This window comes from Oncorhynchus kisutch, linkage group LG18 (genome assembly GCF_002021735.2).
Source record: "Oncorhynchus kisutch isolate 150728-3 linkage group LG18, Okis_V2, whole genome shotgun sequence".
In the NCBI taxonomy this organism is placed as follows: Eukaryota; Metazoa; Chordata; class Actinopteri; order Salmoniformes; family Salmonidae; genus Oncorhynchus; species Oncorhynchus kisutch.
The window spans coordinates 25,640,938-25,658,118 of NC_034191.2; the positions used below are offsets into that span (position 1 = coordinate 25,640,938).

General features: G+C 44.6%; 1 protein-coding gene across 3 annotated transcripts in view; it reads right to left on the reverse strand.

Annotated features, from left to right (window-relative positions):
- Nucleotides 1-6,399: 6,399 nt before the first annotated feature.
- atm (ATM serine/threonine kinase) overlaps nucleotides 6,400-17,181 on the reverse strand; it is a 41,674-nt gene continuing 30,892 nt past the window's right edge. Inside the window, exons 46-63 of one of the 3 annotated variants that reach the window (XM_020508163.2) lie at nucleotides 16,648-16,882; nucleotides 16,153-16,320; nucleotides 14,573-14,692; nucleotides 14,243-14,460; nucleotides 13,807-14,014; nucleotides 13,479-13,604; nucleotides 13,211-13,351; nucleotides 12,908-13,046; nucleotides 12,280-12,362; nucleotides 11,930-12,070; nucleotides 11,182-11,298; nucleotides 10,698-10,847; nucleotides 10,433-10,598; nucleotides 10,238-10,324; nucleotides 10,017-10,131; nucleotides 9,840-9,903; nucleotides 9,560-9,708; nucleotides 6,400-6,961 (exon numbers count right to left, since the gene is read on the reverse strand). In XM_020508163.2, coding sequence (XP_020363752.1) covers nucleotides 6,781-6,961; nucleotides 9,560-9,708; nucleotides 9,840-9,903; nucleotides 10,017-10,131; nucleotides 10,238-10,324; nucleotides 10,433-10,598; nucleotides 10,698-10,847; nucleotides 11,182-11,298; nucleotides 11,930-12,070; nucleotides 12,280-12,362; nucleotides 12,908-13,046; nucleotides 13,211-13,351; nucleotides 13,479-13,604; nucleotides 13,807-14,014; nucleotides 14,243-14,460; nucleotides 14,573-14,692; nucleotides 16,153-16,320; nucleotides 16,648-16,882 — 2,608 coding nt within the window. In that variant the 3' untranslated portion in view covers nucleotides 6,400-6,780. Of the gene's footprint in view, nucleotides 6,965-9,559; nucleotides 9,709-9,839; nucleotides 9,904-10,016; nucleotides 10,132-10,237; nucleotides 10,325-10,432; nucleotides 10,599-10,697; nucleotides 10,848-11,181; nucleotides 11,299-11,929; nucleotides 12,071-12,279; nucleotides 12,363-12,907; nucleotides 13,047-13,210; nucleotides 13,352-13,478; nucleotides 13,605-13,806; nucleotides 14,015-14,242; nucleotides 14,461-14,572; nucleotides 14,693-16,152; nucleotides 16,321-16,647; nucleotides 16,883-17,181 lie in introns of all 3 variants that reach the window. The other 2 variants (XM_020508162.2, XM_031795657.1) reach the window with 2 other exon arrangements.

The following is a 17,181-nucleotide window of genomic DNA, read 5'->3' on the forward strand; positions in this document are numbered from 1 at the left end:
TGAAAACCTAAAAACAGCCCTATCTGGTGCGAACACAGAGACAGGAACAATCACCCACAAAACCCAACACCAAACAGGCTACCTAAATATGGTTCCCAATCAGAGACAATAACTAACACCTGCCTCTGATTGAGAACCATATCAGGCCAAACATAGAAATAGACAAACTAGACATGTAACATAGAATGCCCACTCAGATCACACCCTGACCAAACAAAACATAGAAACATAGCAAAGCAAACTATGGTCAGGGTGTGACAGGCACAGACATCTCCCCAGCTTGTGTCCCCTACCAGCCACCATACTGAGTCCTATAACAGCAAAGGACCTTGTGAAGATTCTGGAGGTAACAGGCACAAAAGTATCTATATCCACAGTAAAAAGAGTCCTATATCGACATAACCTGAAAGGCCACTCGGCAAGGAAGAAGCCACTTTTCCAAAACCGCCATAAAAAAGCCAGACTATGGTTTGCAACTACACATGGGGACAAAGATTGTACTTTTTGGAGAAATGTCCTCTGGTCTGACGAAAGAAAAATATAACAGTTTGGCCAAAAGGATCATCGTTGTGTTTGGAGGAAAAAGGGGGAGGCTTGCAAGCCGAAGAACACCATCCCAACCGTGAAGCACGGGGGTGGTAGCATCATGTTGTGGGGGTGCTTAGCTGCAGGAGGGACTGATGCACTTCACAAAATAGATGGCATCATGAGGTAGGAAAATTATGTGGATATATTGAAGCAATGTGACAATGTGTAGATGTGTAGATATTTGATCCCCAAATCCTGCATGTACTGTCTTCAGGATAAGAGTGACTGAAATGAAAGACAACTGAACTAGTCAATTTAACCAGGATGCCACAGATTCAAAAGAATATGCTCAGAAGTGGACTGTGCTGGACATACCCAATGATATACACGACAGGTCAAACATTTTAGAACAATATTTTTTTTTAAATGGGGGTGAAATTCACACAATTTAATGTCTTAATGTACTCTGAAATGGAGAGAGACAAAATAAATCATGGAATGGTTTTGTTTAACAAAATTGAACCAACATTTTTGACTCATCAAAGTAGCCACCTTTTGCAGACATAAGTCGTGGCATTCTTTCTACAATGGAAATCAAATTTTGTTCGGGAAGTTCTTCCCAACAAATGTGTTGCACTTGTAGGTTGCTTTGCTTTCACCCTTCTGCCCCGTTCATCCCAAACCAGCTCAATGGGGGTTACGTCTGGAGACTGTGCTGGCCATTCCACGATTTGAAGCCTACCGTCTTCTTCTTTTCTTCTAAGGTAGTTCAGACATAGCCTGGAGGTATTTTCTGGGTCATTATCTTCAGGTAGGATGAACCATATAGCCTGGAGGTATGTCCTGGGTCATTATCTTCAGGTAGGATGAACCCCATAGCCTGGAGGTATGTCCTGGGTCATTATCTTCAGGTAAGATGAACCCCATAGCCTGGAGGTATGTCCTGGGTCATTATCTTCAGGTAGGATGAACCATATAGCCTGGAGGTATGTCCTGGGTCATTATCTTCAGGTAGGATGAACCATATAGCCTGGAGGTATGTTCTGGGTCATTATCTTCAGGTAGGATGAACCCCATAGCCTGGAGGTATGTCCTGGGTCATTATCTTCAGGTAGGATGAACCATATAGCCTGGAGGTATGTCCTGGGTCATTATCTTCAGGTAGGATGAACCATATAGCCTGGAGGTATGTCCTGGGTCATTATCTTCAGGTAGGATGAACCATATAGCCTGGAGGTATGTCCTGGGTCATTATCTTCAGGTAGGATGAACCATATAGCCTGGAGGTATGTCCTGGGTCATTATCTTCAGGTAGGATGAACCATATAGCCTGGAGGTATGTCCTGGGTCATTATCTTCAGGTAGGATGAACCATATAGCCTGGAGGTATGTCCTGGGTCATTATCTTCAGGTAGGATGAACCATATAGCCTGGAGGTATGTCCTGGGTCATTATCTTCAGGTAGGATGAACCCCATAGCCTGGAGGTATGTCCTGGGTCATTATCTTCAGGTAGGATGAACCCCATAGCCTAGAGGTATGTCCTGGGTCATTATCTTCAGGTAGGATGAACCATATAGCCTGGAGGTATGTCCTGGGTCATTATCTTCAGGTAGGATGAACCATATAGCCTGGAGGTATGTCCTGGGTCATTATCTTCAGGTAGGATGAACCATATAGCCTGGAGGTATGTCCTGGGTCATTATCTTCAGGTAGGATGAACCATATAGCCTGGAGGTATGTCCTTGGTCATTATCTTCAGGTAGGATGAACCATATAGCCTGGAGGTATGTCCTGGGTCATTATCTTCAGGTAGGATGAACCCCATAGCCTGGAGGTATGTCCTGGGTCATTATCTTGCTGTAGGATGAACCCCATAGCCTGGAGGTATGTCCTGGGTCATTATCTTGCTGTAGGATGAACCCCATAGCCTGGAGGTATGTCCTGGGTCATTATCTTGCTGTAGGATGAACCCCATAGCCTGGAGGTATGTCCTGGGTCATTATCTTGCTGTAGGATGAACCCCATAGCCTGGAGGTATGTCCTGGGTCATTATCTTGCTGTAGGATGAACCCCATAGCCTGGAGGTATGTCCTGGGTCATTATCTTGCTGTAGGATGAACCCCATAGCCTGGAGGTATGTCCTGGGTCATTATCTTGCTGTAGGATGAACCCCATAGCCTGGAGGTATGTCCTGGGTCATTATCTTGCTGTAGGATGAACCCCATAGCCTGGAGGTATGTCCTGGGTCATTATCTTGCTGTAGGATGAACCCCATAGCCTGGAGGTATGTCCTATAGGTCATTATCTTGCTGTAGGATGAACCCCATAGCCTGGAGGTATGTCCTGGGTCATTATCTTGCTGTTGGATGAACCCCTGACCAACTAGGCGTACACCAGAGGGTGTTGCAAGGCGCTGTGGTAGCGGTTTTGGTTCAGGGTGCCACTCACTCTTTGCAAGTCGTCGTCTCTGGATTCAGTAAAAGAGCCCCAGACCATCACACTTCCTCCTCCATGTTTGACAGATGGTGTCACACACTGTGGAACCATCCTTTCGCCTACCGAATGGTGCACAGAAACCCAGCGTCAAATGTTGATTCATCGATCCATAAGACCGTCTTCCAGTCTTCAGTAGTCCACCGCCAGTGCTTCGTGGCCCAGGCAAGCCTCTTCTTTTTTTGCCATCTTAGCAGTGGCTTTCTTACTGCCACTCAACCTGTCAAATTGGAGACTACTCTGGTACCACAGTCTGGAGACAGAGGTTTATCAGGTGGTAACACTTTACATGAAGTGGCTCGATACCTAATTACTGAGAAAGTTACATAATGACTTACCTATGCACTTCAGGGTCACCCCATTAACACTGGGACAGGTTTCACTGAGGAGAGTAAAATGAATCCCAAAAATACAGATGGTGTTATCAAGGGTTTAACATTACATACCGTTGGGAAATAGTGTGATATGAAATGTGATTGGCTCACATTTTTTCACTGATGTGCTCGCAAGCTGTTGCATTATGGGTGTGTCAGGGCTTGCGCCAGACTTCAGCATTAAGAATCCACTGGCATTTGTCACATATGTAACATATGTGTCTCTGTGAACCCATAGCAAACAAATGAAATAAATGACCATAACACATGCTCACTGTTTTACATTCACGTTTACACTTGCTTGACTATCTCACAATGCATATGGGGAAGATTACATTCTCTAAACTATACCAATGGGCATAAATATAAAAACAAAATAAATCTCAATCTGAATCTAGATACAGTATGTCTCACCTGCTGTATCCTAAACGCTGTCAGGCTGCCTTCCCATGGTGATCAGCCCATCCATCGGAGCACACTGTCCTCCACGATCCAATGTCAGACAAATAGGCTTGCAGAAGAAAACTAGAGCCACACAGCCTCACTGTAGAAAAACAAATAGCACAACACACAATGTTAAGTCAAAGAGCAAAAACAAACAGAAGTACACACACAGTACCTATACAGTAAAATGTCCCAGCCAGGTCTTTGTCAGGGCAGATGACAAGAGGTCTGAATGGGTAAAGGTAAAGCATCCGAAAACCTATCTTCAAAAGAGTACCTCGTTTGAACCTTCTAGCGAAAATAAATGAAATAACCTCACACTTACTGTTGTACTTGCCTTTCTTGCACGAACACTAACGCTTCTCTTTTCTTATTAGCTACGATTTTGCTGATAAACTTTTCTTAATAAAGCAACTAACTTACAATCACTGATGTAGTTGTTATACTACCTTGAGGGTAATGCACTGACTGTAAAGTGTTCTGGATTGGAACATCTTCTAAATTACCAAAATGTAATGTAAAAATGGATTCTTACAACACTGAGCTTCATCCTGCCCTGCTGGACAGTCTCTTACCCCATCACACCACTGAGACTGCCTGACACAGCGACCATCGCCACATGCAACCCCACGCGCACAGATGGAGGACAATGGAGGGTGAGGTTAAGGATGGTCAGAAGGGAACAAGTTAAATTCATCAAATTGATGTGAATGAAGTGCACCTACACTACATGACCAAAAGTATGCTCGTTGAACATCTCATTCCAAATGGGCGTTAATATGGCATTGGTCCCCCCTTTGCAGCTATAACAGCCTCCACTCTTCTGGGAAGGCTTTCCACTAAATGTTGGAACATTAGTGAGGTCGGACACTGATGTTGGGCGATAAGGCCTAGTTCAGCCTGCATTCCAATTCATCCCAAAGGTGTTTGATGGGTTGAGGTCAGGGCTCTGTGCAGACCAGTCAAGTTCTTCCACACTAATCGACAAATAATTTCTGTATGGACCTCGTTTTGTGCACGGGGGCATTACCATGCTGAAACAGGAAAGGGCCTTCCACAAACTGTTGCCACAAAGTTGGAAGCTCAGAATCATCTACAATTTCATTATATGCTGTAGCGTTAAGATTTCCCTTCACAACTAAGGGGCCTAGCCCAAACCATTAATCCTCCTCCACCAAATGTTACAGTTGGCACTATGCATTGGGGCAAGTAGCGTTCTCCTGGCATCCGCTTGTGTGTGGCTTCTCGGCCATGGAAAACCATTTCATGAAGCTCCCGACGAACAGTTGTTCGGCTGAAGTTCCTTCCAGAGACACTTTGGAACACGGTAGTGAGTGTTGCAACCAAGGACAGACGGTGTTTATGTGCTTCAGCACTCGGCGGTCCCGTTCTGTTAGCTTGTGTGGCCTAACACTTCGAGGCTGAGCCGTTGTTGCTCCTCGACATTTCCACTTCACAATAACGGCACACACAGTTGACCGGGGCACCTCTAGCAGGGCAGAAATGTGTTGAACTGACTTATTGGAAAGGTGCAGTGGTGGAAAAAGTACACAATTGTCATACTTGAGTAAACGTAAAGAAACCTTAATAGAAAACGACTCAAGTAAAAGTCACCCAGTAAAAATACTGCTTGAGTAAAGGTTTCTGGATTTAAATCTACTTAAGTATCAAAATTAAATGTAATTGCTAAAATATAATTAAGAATCAAAAGTAAAAGTAATTTAACATTCCTTATGTTAAACAAAACACAGCACGATTTCCTTGTTAAAAGACCATCTTCCTGTCCTGCTAACCATTTGAAATGTAACGAGTGCTTTTATGCGTCAGGCAAAATGTATGTAGTAAAAAAGACATTCTCTTCAGGAATGTAGTTAAGTAAAAGTAGTCAAAAATATACATAGTAAAGTACAGATCCCCCCCCCAAAAAACAAATTAAGTAGTACTTTAAAGTATTTTAACTTAAGTATTTTATACCACTGGAAAGGTGGCATCCTATGACGGTGCCACACTGAAAGTCACTGAGCAATTCAGTAAGGCCATTCTACTGGGGCTGTGTGCCCGATTTTATACACCTGTCAGCAACGGGTGTGGCTGAAATAGGCGAATCTACTAATTTGAAGGGGTGTCCACATACCTTTGTATATATAGTGTATATATATAGTGTATATAGTGTGTGTTTTAGGGTAGAGACCAAATGAGGGAAAACACTATTACTTACAGTAGTATCCAAGCAAGATCCCAGCAACCAATAGGAGGAGAACACTGATGACCATGGTCATTAAGTACTTGAAACAGGTTAAGGTATATGGACAAATTCCTCTACATTCTTCTTCAACATAACATCAAAGACTACTAAAAAAAGTTGTAAAACATTTTTTGTTTGTTGCTTAATTACAATACCACATTAGTCTGACAGGAAGAGGACCAAATGTATACTGGTAACAAGGTAGAGGCAGTGCTATCAGGGGGAGGTGCAGAGCCCAGTTCATGTACAAACTGGGGTAGTTCCTCCGCAGATGGTTTGAGAGGGGATCTCCCGAGTCAATTAAATCTCCTGATCTCCTGAATCAATTCTCTTTATTATCTTACATGTCAGCTATTTACCATCCAATGGTACAATGTTCAAGAACAATATTCAAGAACAACCATTTTTCACTTCAAGTGACCAACATGTTTTGAATTTATATATAACTTGACACTTGATACAAAGAATTCAGAGCAACACAAGAAAACAAGTCATTTACATGTTGTATTAGAAACCTAATAATTGATTACAGTCTATTGAGTGCAGAAAGCTAAAATATCATCTGTGATTGATAAGGAAGCACATGGTGCATCAAGTATGTCAAAACAAAAACATTCATTATTCATACATAGTATTTTGTAGAAAGCGGACTAAGATTGACCCAGGCCCCCTGGTTTCTCCCAGTATGTTAGACTTAGACCCAGGCCTGCCAGCCGGGGAAGAGGCGGCTGAGATTGTTAGGGTCCATGGCCTGCTGGATGAGGAGGTTGACCTGCCCTCCTACACTGAGCACCCTGCCATCCTCCACCCCCTTCAGCTTCTCCTGCAGCCGCAGCAGCACGCGCTCCGCCACCTTGTTGAAGCTCTGGCTATCACTGCTGAGAGAGAAGAGACAGCATATTGTGCAGCCAATATATGAGATTCGTTAAAAATGTTTATAGCACAAATGTAAATGACCAACACCAAGCCTTGCCACATGATTTTCTTTAACGAGTCCGACGCAAAGGATATACTGCTTTCTCTGGATGGGCCCAAATCCCTGTCATTTGTGTGAAGAAAAGACAGAGAAAAAGGGGGCGGCAGTCGGGCTGCCTTCTATTAGCCAACGTGCAGTCATTGGGGGAAAAAATTGATGATATACGAGCAAGACTATCCTACCAACGGGACATTAAAAACTGCAATATCTTATGTTTCACAGAGTCGTGGCTGAACGATGACATGGATAATATAGAGCTGGCGGGATTTTCCATGCATTGGCAGAACAGAGAAGCTGCGTCTGGTAAGACGAGGGGCGGCAGTGTGTGTCCATTTGTCATTAACAGCTGGTGCGCGATGTCTAATATTAAAGAAGTAAAGGTATTGCTCGCCTGAGGTAGAGTACCTTATGATAAGCTGTAGACATCACTATCTACCAAGAGAGTTCTCATCTATATTATTCGTAGCCGTCTATTTACCACCACAAACCGATGCTGGCACTAAGACCACACTCAACCAGCTGTATAAGGCCATAGCAAACAAGAAAATGTTTGTGACAGGGGACTTCAATGCAGGCAAGTGGTCAGATGACGCAGATGCTATGCTACAGGACTGTTTTGCTAGCACAGACTGGAATGTCCAGGATTCATCCAATGGCATTGAGGAGTATACCACCTCAGTCATCGGCTTCATCAATAAGTGCATTGACAACGTCGTCCCCACAGTGACCGTACGTACATATCCCAACAGAAGCCATGGATTACAGGCAACATCCGTATCGAGCTAAAGGCTAGAGCTGCCGCATTCAAGGAGTGGGATACTAATCCGGATGTTTATAAGAAATCCCGCTACGCCCTCAGACGAACCATCAAACAGGCAAAGCATCAATACAGGATTAAGATTGAATCCTACTACACCGGCTCTAACGCTCGTCAGATGTTACAGGGCTTGAAAACTATTACGGATTACAAAAGGGAAACCCAGCCACGAGCTGCCAAGTGACGCGAGCCTACCAGACGAGCTAAATGCCTTCTATGATCGCTTCGAGGCAAGCAACACTGAAGCATGCATGAGTTCACCAGCCAACTGTGCCAACTGTGTAATAACGCTCTCAGTTGCCGATGTGAGTAAGACCTTTAAACAGGTCAACATTCACAAAGCCGCGGGCCAGACGGATTACCAGGGCATGTACTCAAAGCATGCATTGACCAACTGGCAAGTCTTCACTGACATTTTCAACCTCTCCCTTACCGAGTCTGTAATACCTACATGTTTCAAGCACACCACCATAGTCCCTGTGCCCAAGGAAGCCAAGGTAACCAGCCGTAGCACTCACGTCGGTAGCCATGAAGTGCTTTGAAAGACTGCTCATGACTCACATCAACAGCATCATCCCGAATACCCTAGAACCACTCCAATTTGCATTCCGCCCCAACAGATACACAGATGACGCAATTTCAATCGCAATTTCAATCGCACTCCACACTGCTCTTTCCCACCTGTCCACAAGGAACACCTATGTGAGAATGCTGTTCATTGACTACAGCTCAGCGTTCAACACCATAGTGTCCACAAAACTCATCACTAAGCTAAGGACTCTGGGACTAAACACCTCCCTCTGCAACTGGATCCTGCCACGCTGATCCTCAACACTGGGGCTCGTCAGGGGTGTGTGATTAGTCCCCTCCTGTACTCCCTTGTTCACCCACGACTGCGTGGCCAAACATGACTCCAACACCATCCTTAAGTTTGCTGACGACAAAACAGTGGTAGGCCTGATTACCGACAACAATGTGACAGCCTATAGGGAGGAGGTCAGTGACCTGGCAGTGTGGTGCCAGGACAACAACCTCGCCCTCACTGTGAGCCAGACAAAGGAGCTGATTGTGGACTACAGGAAAAGGAAGGCCGAACAGGTCCCCATTAACATCGACGGGGCTGTACTGGAGCGGGTTGAGAGTGTGTCCACATCACCAATGAACTATCATGGTCCAAACACACCAAGACAGTCGTGAAGAGGGCACGAAAACATATTTTCCCCCTCAGGAGACTGAAAAGATTTGGCATGGGTCCCCAGATAGTCACTTTACCCCTACCTACATGTACAAATTACCTCGACTAACCTGTATCCCCACACATCGACTCTGTATAGGTACCACCTGTATATAGCCTCGTTATTGTTATTTTATTGCATTACTTTTTATTCGTTTTTACTTTAGTTTATTTGGTAAATATTTTCTTAACTCTTTCTTGAACTGCATTGTTAGTTAAGGGCTTGTAAGTAAGTATGACACTAAGGTCTACTACACCTGTTGTACTCAGCGCATGTGACAAATAAAGTTTCATTTGATTGTTCAAAGGCATGTGGAGGGTTTGGTGAGTAACATCAGGACTGAGACAGGACTGAGAGTGTACTCTGTCAGGCATATGATTCCACTTGATGGTATACTAGTAGGCAGAGACCCCTGATGTAAGGGGTTTATAGTACTGAAGAGTACCTGGACTTGCGGTGGGCTTCCAAGATGTCTCCCCCCAGTGTAGAGTTGAGCGTGGACTGGAGCTCAGCCTGCTCATCATGCTGCTGCTGCAGGTAGAAGGCCTTGAGAGGGTTCATGGTCCAGTCAAACAGAGGGTCGTACAGCAGTACCTACACCACAGGGCAAAGGAACAGCAGGAGTTATCACATAAACATGTAATGAGCATACACTCCAAGCTCACATACAGACATTGAGTGAATGTGAACAGTATTTGTGCGTGTGTATATGTTTGTGTTTATACCTCTACAATAGTCAGCAAGGCCTCTTGAGAACACCTCATGACCTCCATGGTCTTCTCACAGCATCTGAATGGTAGAGATGAACACAGTAAAAATTATATCCTGATTTAAAAAAATGTGCTTCAATAAAATCCATCCAGATCTATCTCCATTGGGATTGGGTCTTGTTGTCTGCTCACCTTCTGAAAACGCCCTCCACCCCCGTTATGCCCATCCCATCCACAATATCTCTGGATAGCCTGAAGGGAACAGTCTCAGGAGTTGGGAGAATCTTGCCCTGTTCAAATGCTACACCTGAAGAGAGATAAACGCATTACACCAAATACCTAACCCAAAATGTTCTCAAGACACGTTCCTCAAATGTTAACTCAGACACAGCTATTAGGAGTATCCTCCTTACCCAAATCAATATGCACCAGTTCAGCTGTCTGTTCGTCTATAAGGATGTTCTGAATGTGCCTATCCCCCAGTCCAACAATGTAGCCCACTGAGGAGAACAAACACAGAAACAAAGGAATCAGATGAATAGCCAAATAAAATTGTGTAGGTATGGTAATTATTGTATTGTGGAGAGCAGAGGTGATGGTGTTTGTACCGATGGAGGAAGTGGCCACACTGCGAGTGTAGGCCAGCCGTTTTTCCAGCCACACTGCCGGGTCCAGGAATCGCTCCATGCAGAAGTACCGGAAGACAGGCCGGAAGTTCTGACACACCTCACTGAAAGCCTGGGTCTTCCCACCGGAACCAAGCCTCTGAGACTCCTACAGTAAAAACAATATGTTACCACGACATTACAGTACAGTACTACATAATTCAGCCATCAAGGGACTAAGAATAAATGAGTCAAAAGTGAGACTCACCATCATCTTTTTCCGGCAGGTTATGCTGGTCCAGTCTTGGGGGCAGAAGCGTGTGTGAGCGCCCTTTTGGGGGTCTATGAGGAAATCCCCTATAGGGACGGTCCCCGAGCACCACTCTAGAACCCCACTACGCTGGGAGAAGGGCACCACCTGGGGGCAGAGACAGGGGCCTCAATCACTCCCATCCACCAAAATTGATAACAGCTCCTTAAGAATATTTGTGTCACATTTTTAAAATATTTTTTTACATATAACATAACAATGATATGATGAGAAAGAGCCAACTAAGTCATTTAACAGAAGCTCATCTCTTGTGGATCTATGTCTGTGAAATGTTAAGTTGTCTATTGTGCAAGTAGATTAATTTATTTTTATTTAAAAAACATACCCCCCTCCCAAAACAGAAACTCTTCTACAGAGCAATTTACAGTACCGGCAAATGTTTTTAAATAAGTTGAGCTGTGAGACTGGGGCAGTGACTGACCTTGTAGCGTCTGATGTTGAGTTTCCTCTTGCGTGTCTCAGTGTTGCGCTGCAGCAGCATAGAACACATGTGAAACACCTGCTGCATTACAGCATCCTGCCGCAGATCATCCTGGCCCTGAGGATACAGAGGGGCAAAGGTCACAGGGGGTATCAAACTACATAATATCAAAATAAAACACTACACCGGAACTGACCAATTCTCTATAGGGTTTGTGTGATGGGTGCACTGCCACATGCTATGTTGAGTGAATTTACCAAAAAAGAACATCAGAAAACGGTCTAATATACCAAATCTCTTTTTTTCAGGGCCATCAGGTAAGAAATTCAAGACTGATTCCTTCTTGGCATTTTCCATGAGCTAATCTGTTATTTCATCATGAAACTCCAACATCTTAACTGTGCATTTATTAGACTGGGAGTGACACGTTTTCCAGCAAATAAACAAAAAGTGAACAGTTCCCTAAAGAACGCACTCATGAAGAACAAAGCACTGGATAGTGTTTATTTTGTTAGACTAGAAACATAGGGGATCAATAATTACCCTCAGGCCAACATGGACAATAACTGAACCCACAACAGAACCTCAAGTCCTCTATTGTCTTTCACATGGCTTAGGTACACAAGGCAGTGGATTTCCCTTCGAAGGGTCGGGAAATGCTTTGAATTACATTGAACACACAGTTTACTCACACAATGACTTGCAGGGGGAACAGCGATATAAATCTATGGTTCACAGTTCATCTCACCTTGACCAGTTGTCGTCTGATCTTCCCATCTGATCCCACACAGTCAATGATCTTGGGCAGGTTGACCCCTCCGGCCAGGTGAAAGTGAGGCTTGAAGGACTTGATGGTCACCAGGTTGTCATATTTACCCGAGGGGTCCACCTGTTAACACAGAGACCAATATGGACACAAGTCCTTCTTACATACATCCCTTTTCAAAGCACGCCATGGGTGTGACATGGTATATACATACATTACAGTGCAAATACTATACAAACTGGCTGCAAAACATCCTATTGCATAACAAAAATCCCCTTACGTCAGGTGATAGACTAGTGAGGGATCCACAGATGATCAAACCCATTCTCTACCTTGATCTCCATTGTAGGAATGATGACATCATCTAGGTTCTTTATCTGCATGATGGGCTGGTCAGAGGGGATGAGGATGGCTTCTACAGAGGAACACAAGGTACAGTAACTTCACAAACACATTAGCATGTGGTTAAAACTAGGTAGTCATTCATGAAGGTGGTTGTGTTTCTTTATTTTATTTAGGTAAGTTGACTGAGAAAATATTCTCATTTACAGCAACGACCTGGGGAATAGTTACAGGGGAGAGGAGGGGGATGAATGATCCAATTGGAAGCAGGGAATGATTAGAAACTCCATGACGGTATGAGGGCCAGGACACCAGGGTTAACACCCATACTCTTACGATAAGTGCCATGGAATCTTTTAATGGCCACATAGTCAGGACACCCATTTAATGTCTCATCCAAACTACAGAGGGCAATGTCCCCAATCACTGCCCTGGGATTTTTTTTTATATCAGAGGAAAGAGTGCCTCCTACTGGCCCTCCAACACCACTTCCAGCAGCATCAGGTCTCCCATCCAGGGAGTGACCAGGACCAACCCTGCTTCAGAGGCAAGTCAGCAGTGGAACACAGGGTGACATGCTGTGTTCAGTGCTGTAAGGAGTGTGCCATTGTCACTCACTTTTCTCTGTCTTATGTCGACTGGCGTCCATGTAGGCCAGAGTGATGTAGGCATCACAGAGGACCTCTATGCCTCTGATCATCTGGGCTCTCTTCTTCCTGATCTTCTTCATTATCCCCTGGGCCACCTCAGACCGCTCCTACAAGACATCACAACTTTCCTTCATTCTCACGCGACACACACTAAAAACAAACTCAGTTCCTAAGAGAATTCCAACAAGACAGTAACAGGTTATGCACACAGTAAAGAGACCCAGTTCCCTATTTATTTTATTGGCAGTGTTTAGAGAGGTGTTGGGCTTACCAGGTCCAGTTGGGAGGAATGGCGCGGGGTGCTCTTGGACAGGCGGCTGCGGGAGAAGCTCTCGTCCTTGTTAGCGTTGACCAGAGCCAAGATGATGAAGAGGGTGTGGTGAGGGTGCTCCAGACACGACAGGCAGATCAGCTGTGTTGGATGGATGGATGGATGAACAGATGGATGGATGGATAGATGGAAACAAGCTAAGCTGAGGAAGACAACTCTATAGTTCAAACAGACTTCTGTTGCTTATTGAAACATATTGAAGTCTCACCTCATTGAGAACACCATAGAAGCCCACATCCTCTGCCACTGTAGCAGACATTTTGGTCCCCATGCGGGCAGCCAGCTGGTACATGAGAGGCAGAAACTTATAGGACGGGATCCTGTTCACACCTCCCTGAAGCACAAGAAATAGTCAAACAAATTGTAGTTTCTCTCATCTGAATGGGAAGACACACTAATGCCAGGTAGCCTGGGATCCAAACAGCGAGATTTCAGTTTGGAATGGAGCCCAGACTAAACAAATAGTGCAACAAACAATATTGTATAAATGTAGTCAGTGTTTGGTGATATTAGTTAGTGTGATATCACTAACTCACCTTCATCATGTCATTGACTGTCTTGACGTCAGCATTCTCCAGCCACAGTGAGGCCAGGCGGAACACCCAGGTGTCGTGCTCCTCACCCTGCTCAAGACAATGGATGTAGTTCTCCACAGCCTTACACAGGAACCTCCTTCTGTCAGCCTGCAGGTTGGACAAAGCCCTCTCATCCAGCTCCAACTCCCTCTGCACCTTCACTGTGTACCTGGGAGAGACAGGGAGAGGGAGTTGGAATATCATACACACACACACACACAGTAGGTATTGAGCAGAGAGGACAATGGAAAATAAAATTGTCACAACAGCCTGGAGGCCAACTCTCTTTCAGCATCTGTCACCTACACTCAGCCGGTGTAGAACCTGCATAAAACAAGCTGATTCAAAACCACACAAGGTTAACAGTGTTCTCATCTGCTGTGAGTTTGTGTCTGACCTGTTCTTGCCGACCTTGCGCTCCCTCATCAAGTCCACCTCCTCCTTGGCCTTCTCCAGCAGAGCCTGTTTGTTCTCAAACTCAGATGACTTCATGTAGTTATCAATGCCCTGGTACTGGGCATCTGAGAACCTGGCCAGTGACAGGAAGGCCTGCGTCCTCTGGCTCTGCAGCTTGGTGTCTGAACCTATCGCATGGCCCTCGATCACAACCACTGCCTACAGGAGGTCAAACACACAGACAATCACACACACACAGACCCAGACAGTCACACACTATAGATCAACTGTGCCCAAGGAGTGGATTATATTATATGGGCCTTAGTTTTACCCTCTCCAGGTACTTCTCCAGGATGACCCCAGGGCTCTCCAGGCACGTCTCTGCCAGCCAGTTCCCACACAGCCTCAGGCACTCCGTGAACACCGGCACCAGGGCAGGGTTAACGTTAACCTGGCCAAGACAGAGGAACAAAATTAAGCTGTAGCTTAAACTGCCTGCTAGAGTAAACTGCCTGCTACTCAGGCCCAGAATAAGATATGTATATTATTAGTATATATGGGTAGAAAACACTCTAAAACTGTTTGAATGATGTCTGTGAGTATAACAGAACTTATATGGCAAGCAAAAACCTGAGAAAGAAAACAACCAGAAAACAACCAGAAATCTGAGGTTTGTAGTTTTTCAACTCTTTCCCAAACCAAGATATTGTAAATTTGGTCCGATTGCAATTCCTATGGCTTCCACTAGATGTCAATAGTCTTTAGAACCTTGTTTCAGGCTTCTACTGTGAAGGAGGAGAGAATAAGAGCTGATTGAGTAAGAGGTCTGCCAGAAGGCCATGAGCTCAGTCAGGCACGCTCCCGAGAGAGTTAGCTGCGTTCCATTGCATTTCTAAAGACAAAGGAATTCTCCGGTTGAAACATTATTGAAGATTTGTGTTAAAAACAGCCTAAAGATTGATTCTATACATCTTTTGTCATGTTTCTACGAACTGTAATGTAATTTTAAAAACTTTTCGTCTGGCCTGCACGTCGTGAATTTAGATTTGTGAACTAAAGGCGCGAACAAAAAGGAGGTATTTGGACATAAATTATGTACTTTATCGAACAAAACAAACATTTATTGTGGAACTGGGATTCCTGGGAGTGCATTCTGATGAAGATCGTCAAAGCTAAGTGAATATTTATAATGCTATTTATGACTTCTGTTGACTCCACAACATGGGGGATATCTGTATGGCTTGTTTTGGTCTCTGAGCGCTGTACTCAGATTATAGCATGGTGTGCTTTTTCGGTAAAGCTTTTTTGAAATCTGACACAGCGGTTGCATTAAGGAGAAGTTTATCTAAAGTTCCATGCATACCACTTGTATCTGTTATCAATGTTTATTATGAGTATTTCTGTAAATTGATGTGGCTCTCTGCAAAATCACCGGATGTTTTTGGAAGCAAAACATTACTGAACGTAACGCTCCAATGTAAACTGAGATTTTTGGATATAAATATGAACTTTATCGAACAAAACATACATGTATTGTGTAACATGAAGTCCTATGAGTGTCATCTGATGAAGATCATCAAAGGTTAATGATTCATTTTATCTATATTTCTGCTTTTTGTGACTCCTCTCTTTGGCTGGAAAAATGGCAGTGTTTTTCTGTGACTAGGTACTGACCTAACATACTCAGATGGTGTGCTTTCGTCGTAAAGCCTTTTTGAAATCGGACACTGGTGCGATTAACAAGTTTATCTTTAAAATGATGTAAAATACTTGTATGTTTGAGGAATTTTCATTATGAAATTTCTGTTGTTTGAATTTGGAGCCCTGCACTTTCACTGGCTGTTGTCATATCGATCCCGTTAACGGGATCTCAGCCGTAAGAAGTTAACATGTAGACTGACTCCCACTGACCTGCTCCTCCAGAGTGTGGATCATCTGTCTCAGTAGCCCCAGAGCAAGACCCTGCTCTCCCTTTGCCCAAAACACCTGGGCCTCTTCCAGCTGCCATGACGACGCTGTGGAGCCCCGCCCCCCTCCTCCGCCATGCTGCTTCATTTGGAAAACCGCCCGCTCTGCCAGCTGGGGAGGGGTGAGGGCGGCACAGGGGTGAAAAGGGCACAGCGGTGAGACGGGCACAGGGGTGCACTATATAGTCACTCACACATAGAGACCAATATAGTCACTCACACATAGAGACCAATGCAAATGCATGTTGTTCTGCAATATTTAAGAGAACATACTGGTAAATGGGTCAGGAGTGCTGAGTGAATCCAGACCAAAGAAAACATGTGCACTCATTCTCCTCCTATTACGTGTAGAGTAGACACACTATACATGTGGAACACACTATATAAACCCTATACACGTATGAAACACCCCCACGGTGAGCGCTGAGCTCTAGTCTACCTGTGTGTTTCCTGCGGCGCGGGCCAGTTGGCAGAGCTCCATGAGGTGGGAGGTGAGGACAGTGCTGAGGTACTTGTTCTTTTCAGGGTCTCTCTCCTGGGAGATTAGGGTCTCCTGGGCCACGGAGCGCAGGGCCAGGATGGGCTCCACCAGCGTAAAGTCACTGTCCACCAGCAGCTGGGAGTGCTGCTGCCAATGGGAACACACCTCGGCCAGGCCTACGTCGGTCAGGGGCCTGCCACAGGCCAGGGGAAATATAACTTACATGACTTGTATTACCTAAGAGATTGAAGTATCAAAACCCTGCACTCTATAAAAAATCTGATCACGTGTTTTTTGTATGTTTTTTGTATAATATTTGAAAGAGGGAGGAGCCTACAAGTCCCCCTGGGGTTTTTAATTGAACCTTTATTTAACCAGGAAAAGCCCATTGAGACCGAGAGACTCTTTTTAAGGTAGACCTGGCCAAGAAGGCAGCAACAATCAATACATTACATCATTAAAGCATACAACAATACAATACAACATGACGCA